Source organism: Bombina bombina, unplaced genomic scaffold (genome assembly GCF_027579735.1).
Source record: "Bombina bombina isolate aBomBom1 unplaced genomic scaffold, aBomBom1.pri scaffold_668, whole genome shotgun sequence".
Taxonomy (NCBI): Eukaryota; Metazoa; Chordata; class Amphibia; order Anura; family Bombinatoridae; genus Bombina; species Bombina bombina.
This window is the reverse complement of record NW_026513067.1, coordinates 207,276-213,227: the sequence shown is the minus strand read 5'-3', so window position 1 is coordinate 213,227 and position 5,952 is coordinate 207,276. Positions and strand designations below refer to the sequence as shown.

Below are 5,952 nucleotides of genomic sequence, written 5' to 3'. Positions count from 1 at the left end.
TGTTGGGAAGGAGAATATCCCACAAGTAATGGATGATCCGTGGACTGGATACACATTACAAGAGAAATATATATACATGTCAAGGGATATTCAGGGATTCCTGAAACATATCAGTGTTACAATGTAACTATCGCTAATTTAAAAAATAAAAATGGTTTGGAAATAGCAAAGACTTGTATTTATTGCCCTATAACTTGCAAAAAAAAGCAAAGAACATGTAAACATTGGGTATTTATAAACTAAGGAGAAATTTTAGAAACTATTTAGCTTGGTTGTTTTTTGGTGGTTGTAAAATAAATGGTGGATGCAATTAGGCTATTGAAAAACAATTACAGCAAACAAGATATTAAAAAACAGGTTTAGACTTGACTGACAAGTTATTTAATAGCAACACAACAAAAATGTCTGTAATTACATAGTGTTACTGTCCCTTGAACAGCCAGGAAGGTAATGTCCTAGTAACAACCTCACCACACCTTACGTTGTAAAAAACAAGGATTTAACTTTTGTTTCCTGCTGCTACTACATACAGTCATGGCGTCTGCTGATCTGAGAGAGGAGCTAACCTGTCCCATCTGCTTCAGCATTTACACAGATCCTGTAACTCTCAGCTGTGGCCATACTTACTGCCTGAGCTGTATTAACAGAACATGGGACCACCAGGATGAGGGAGAGTATTCCTGTCCTGAATGTAAACAAGGGTTTAGGAGGAGACCTGAACTCAAAAGGAACCTGAGGCTGCGTAATATAGCAGAGACTTTCCAACCTACTGAGTCTGTAAATGATACTGGGATCTTCTGCACTTACTGTACTCACCCTGCTGCTAAATCCTGTCTGCTGTGTGAGGCGTCTTTTTGTGATTTTCACCTGAGGGTACACAGCAAGTCTGAGAAACACGTCTTAACTGAACCCACCACTTCCTGGGGTAACAGAAAATGCTACAAACACAAGAAGCTCCTGGAATATTACTGCACTGAGGATGCTGCCTGTATCTGTGTGTTCTGCTCCCTGGCCGGAGAGCACAGGGGACACCAGGTGGAGCTGCTGAATGAGGCTTCTGAGAAGAAGAAAAAGAGACTGAGAGATGTTCTGCAGAAACTGACCACAAAGAGAGAGAAGACTGAGAAAAGAGTTCAGAGTCTGCAGGAGCACAGGAGAGGGGTGCAAGAGAAAGCAGCTGATGTAACAGAGCGACTCAATGCCCAGGTTAAGGATATAATGAAACAGCTGGAAAAAGAGAAGGACGAGCTGACCAGGAAGATGAGTCACATTGAGGATCTGTGCAACATGACTGACCCATTAACTGTCCTACAAGAACAGGAATCACACAGAGATGACTTTTGTGGTGCTGAGAATGGAGATAATGAGGTCACACAAACAGGTGATAAACAGGTCCCTGCTGGGGGGGATTTGGATGAGGGTCTGATCTCACTGACCTTATACAGAGGTATAGCTGATATTGTGTATGATGTAAAGAGATGGATCTATTTGCAGGTGCCATCAGATATTTTACTGGATATAAACACAGCTAATAATAATGTTATTGTATCAGGTGACCTGAAAACTGTATCCTGGCCACGAATAAACCAGCAGCGACCAACAAGAAGAGAGAGATTTATTGAAACCAGGAGGTTATATAGAGGTTCATTTGATAATATGACTGATGTAAAGAGAGGTATCTATGTGCAAGTGACCTCAGACATAATACTGGATATAAACACAGCTAATAATAATGTTATTGTATCAGATGACCTGAAAACTGTGTCCTGGTCACGTATAAACCAGCAGAGACAAATAACACCAGAGAGATTTACAGATCATCCTCAGGTATTAAGCATCAGGAGCTTTTCCTCAGGACGACATTACTGGGAAATGCAGACCAGTAAAGCAGGGCACTGGTGTGTAGGGGTTTGTTATACCAGTATGGGGAGGGGAGGAGATGAGTCTGTGATAGGAAATAATAAGAAGTCCTGGTGTTTGTATGGTGGTGATAAAGATCTTGTAGTGCTACATGACAGAATATACACACCATTATCTAAGCCTCTATCATATGACAGAGTAAGAATATACCTAGACTATGAGGCTGGGCGTCTGACCTTTTATGAGCTGTGTGACCCAATCAGACACTTACACACCTTCAGTACCACCTTCACTGAGCCTCTTCATGCTGCGTTTTGGATACATTATGATGCCCAGGGTGAGAATCCTGCGCTAAATACACTCACAATAAATGCAACCCCTGAATGGAAACATTGAAGCAAAGGGAATATGACTCTGCATTGGCCTTAGTGGAGGGGTCAGAGTTAGGGCATAAGGTGGAGTTGTGGGGAAGCTGATAAGTAGGGGTTAAGACAGGAAGTAACTTATCTTTAGGAACTGAATGGAGAGAATAAGCTACTGCCCTCCCTCCTTTGTGGTAATGGCTTATAGTCACAGCTTTGTTTGGGGGGTTTGTCTGGAGTCATGGATAAGTGGCATGGCTTTTACTGCGTACCCCCTGTTTTACTAATGGGGGCGATACATATAGGGTTGCCAGGTGTCCTCCCTAGAAATACTGGGCACCCACTGTATAAACAGAGAGCGGGGGGGGGGGGGGTTATGGCACACATTTTATTTATTTATATATTTACACTCACATATATATATATATATATATGTGCGTGTGTGTAGGTATCTTTGCATAGATATATATGTATGTGTATATATATATATATATATATATATATATATATATATATAAAAGAAAGTAAATCCTCTTACTGGTTTAGCCAAGGTGAGGAAGAGGTAAATCATTGAAAGGCACATAAAGCACTGCTACGGAGTAAAATTAAAACGTATACTTTTATTAAAGTCAGTTTAAAACAAACACAGCAGTTGAGTGCATGGCGGTGACCAGGGAGCGTAGGTACTAACTGAGGGTGACGTCATCTTATGCTTTTCACGCCTTTCTGGCACTTTGACAAAGCTTTTACTCTGTATCAGTGCTACCTCCCCTTGTCTATACTAGTAAGGGGATTTTCTTTCTTTTATTTATATATATATATTCACACACACATATACTGTATATATTACATTATTTTATGCCAGAAATAAGTGAAGTGAATGTTAAAGAAAACTATTAAAAAGCAATGAATAAAAATGGCATCTAATGTTTTAAGGGTGATCAGGAAATTAACATTTTTACTGTACATTTTACACTAACACTGTTTAAATCCCTGAACTGCACATCTTCTTTATACAGCCATCTAGCATACAATGGGTTAAACAGTTTGTTTTACTTGGCTAAAGAAAGGTGACACTGCAAATTGCAGCTTACAGCTCAGCAGTACTAGTAAGGAAGAGGGCAGTTCCTTTCTGTGAGGGAGAACCTCTTCTCTGTGCAGACCCCCACCCTGCGGCCACTACACAAAGGAAATGTAAGGATCAGTGGGAGTGTTCTTGTGTGTGTGAAACAAATGTTGTAGTTATAGGTGTTTTATCTTATGCAAGAGGCACTCCCTGACTCTACCATTGTGCACATAACAACAGGTTGATATGGTTCATACCAACTGATAATCTCAATATCACACAATACGAACATTATACACTCATTTTTTCTTTGCATAAATGTTTTGTAGATGATCTATTTATATAGCCCATAAAGTTTTTTTAAATAAATGTATAGTTTTGCTTATTTTTAAATAACATTGCTCTGATTTTCTGACTCCTAACTAGGGTTGCCACCTGCCCCAGTTTCACCGGGACAGTCCCGGTCTGAGGCTCTCTATCCCAGAACTAGCCTCAAATGCCCCGGGCTAAGCACTCCCCTGGCGCAGCAGTGAACAGACTTACAAAACATTAGCTGGCCAGAGGAGTGCTTAGCCCGGGGGTTACAGCCAGCAGCATGTGATAGGATTCCTCTGTTAGCAGAATGAGCACTTAGTCTATTTGCAAACTTTTTATTTCAGTCTGCTACTACAAAACGGGTAGGAACTCAGGAGGGAGTCTGCAGGAGAGAGTGAGGAGATTGGTGTGGGAGTCGGACAGTGGGAGGGGGAAGAGGGTCGAGGGAGTCGTCACATCCGGCTGCAGCTGAGAGCGGCAGAGAGAGCCTCGAAGCAGGTGTTGGTGCGGTGGCCGCGTTGTTACCTTCATGGTACCACCTCCCGTCGACTGTGCAGCAGCCTTCCTAAGCCAACAAGTGCAGAGCAGCCACAGACTCAGAGAAACTGTGAGTAATACTTGGCTGTGTCTGCTGTTATTTCAAATTAGTATGGTCATTTTTTTTTGTGGGGGCTTAATTATGTGTGTATATATATATATATATATATATATATATATACATATAAATTGATTTCATAATGAATTTGAGGCAGCGAGAAGCCATGCCCCAAGCCACACCCCAAGCCACACCCCCAATCCACACCGTCTCCACGCTCACTTAAAAAGTGTCCAGGAATTTTCTGGGCAAAAGATGGCAACCCTACTCCTAACCAAGCCCCAAAGTTTCATGAGAATACCGTCAGCTACCTACTACAGCTTGCTCCTGTTTGTGTAAAGGGTCTTTTCATATGCAAAAGAAGGGGGGGGGTCTCTTATTTCCCACTTGCAGTGGACTTTCCAGCTACCTTTTCAACAGAGATAAACTGAGAGCTTCTAAGTAAGTTTTTAAACAGTTTTATACTGGATTTTGATATCAGTATCTGTGCATCTTATTATTTATAGTAGTGTCTATTACATGCAGTTATATGAAAATTAGTGTATACTGTCCCTTTAAAAGAGGAGGGGTTTGGCTTAACTTTTTAAGACCTGTAAAGGAAGTCTAAATCCTTTTTCTACTTGTTCCTTTGATGAATTCCCACCCTATCCCTCCCTTAGTAATCTATAGGTGGCAATCATTAGTAGGATCTATCACTAGGGTGAATCCTTTAGTGTTAGGGGAGACCGAGGCATGATGAGGGCTAGCCAGCCTATTTCTTACAAGACCAAAGACGGTGCATTTCAGCTCCCCAGATGTTCAATGTGGTTTACACCTAGTTGACCCTGGTCCTAATGGTCTGGAGTGGTGGGTTAGCACCCTGGGCTGGAGGTTGGACAGTGTTCAGGGACAGGATGTGATCGAGGTAGAGTGACAGCTACTTCCGGACAGGCATCTGGGGGGTCCCCTGTCTGTGTGATTCAAAGCAGAGAACTCCCTAAGCCATTCTTGCATTGAGCTATGCTCTGCTTATTCTCCTGCATCCCTGGTACTGCACATCTTGTTAGTTTGGGTTACTACGCATTAGCTAGTACCTGATTGCCTCCCCCGGGTCCATGTTATTGGTGCTGTGCGTTGGGTTTCTTGTGTTGCCAAAATAAACATGACCTGTGGGTTTTATAACCATGAAGTTGTTGTGTTTTTTTTTCTACTGTCAGATACTTTGTAAACACACAAATAGGTTCAATGAGAATTATATATTTCTTAATTTGGATATGTTGGAGCATCTATAAATAGCAAAATATGGAGAAATAATACGTATAAAAGGGACAAAATGGTTACAGCATGACCTGAAATTCACCTTAGAATTACACAAGGGAACTTTGAGCTGTTTTTCCTAAAAAATTGTTGTTTCCATAGATTTTCAATAACTACTCCTTGAAAAATTAACTCGTCAAAACTGAACAGACAATAGGAGGAAAATATACATAGATAAAATATATACATCTCTAAGACTTAAAGGGACAGTCTACACCAGAATTGTTATTGTTTTAAAAGATAGATAATCCCTTGTTTACCCATTCCCTAGTTTTGCATAACCAACACAGTTATATTTATATATTTTTTACCTCTGTGATTATCTTGTATCTAAGCCTCTGCAGACTGCCCCTTTATTCAGTTTTTTTGACAGACTTGCAGTCTAGCCAATCAGTGATGGCTCCCAGGTAACTTCACATGCACAAGCACAGTGTTATCTATATGAAAAACATGAACTA

General features: G+C 41.0%; 1 protein-coding gene across 1 annotated transcript; it reads left to right on the top strand.

Annotated features, from left to right (window-relative positions):
• The first annotated feature begins 511 nt into the window (after positions 1 to 511).
• Positions 512 to 5,366, top strand: LOC128644689 (E3 ubiquitin/ISG15 ligase TRIM25-like). Its single transcript, XM_053697202.1, has one exon. The coding sequence runs from the start codon at positions 535 to 537 to the stop codon at positions 2,254 to 2,256; it is 1,722 nt and encodes a 573-aa protein (XP_053553177.1). The 5' UTR covers positions 512 to 534; the 3' UTR covers positions 2,257 to 5,366.
• The last annotated feature ends 586 nt before the right edge of the window (positions 5,367 to 5,952 follow it).

Excerpts from the sequence above, each read along its gene's own strand:
- LOC128644689 (XM_053697202.1), top strand. The coding sequence starts at position 535 with ATGGCGTCTGCTGATCTGAGAGAGGAGCTAACCTGTCCCATCTGCTTC.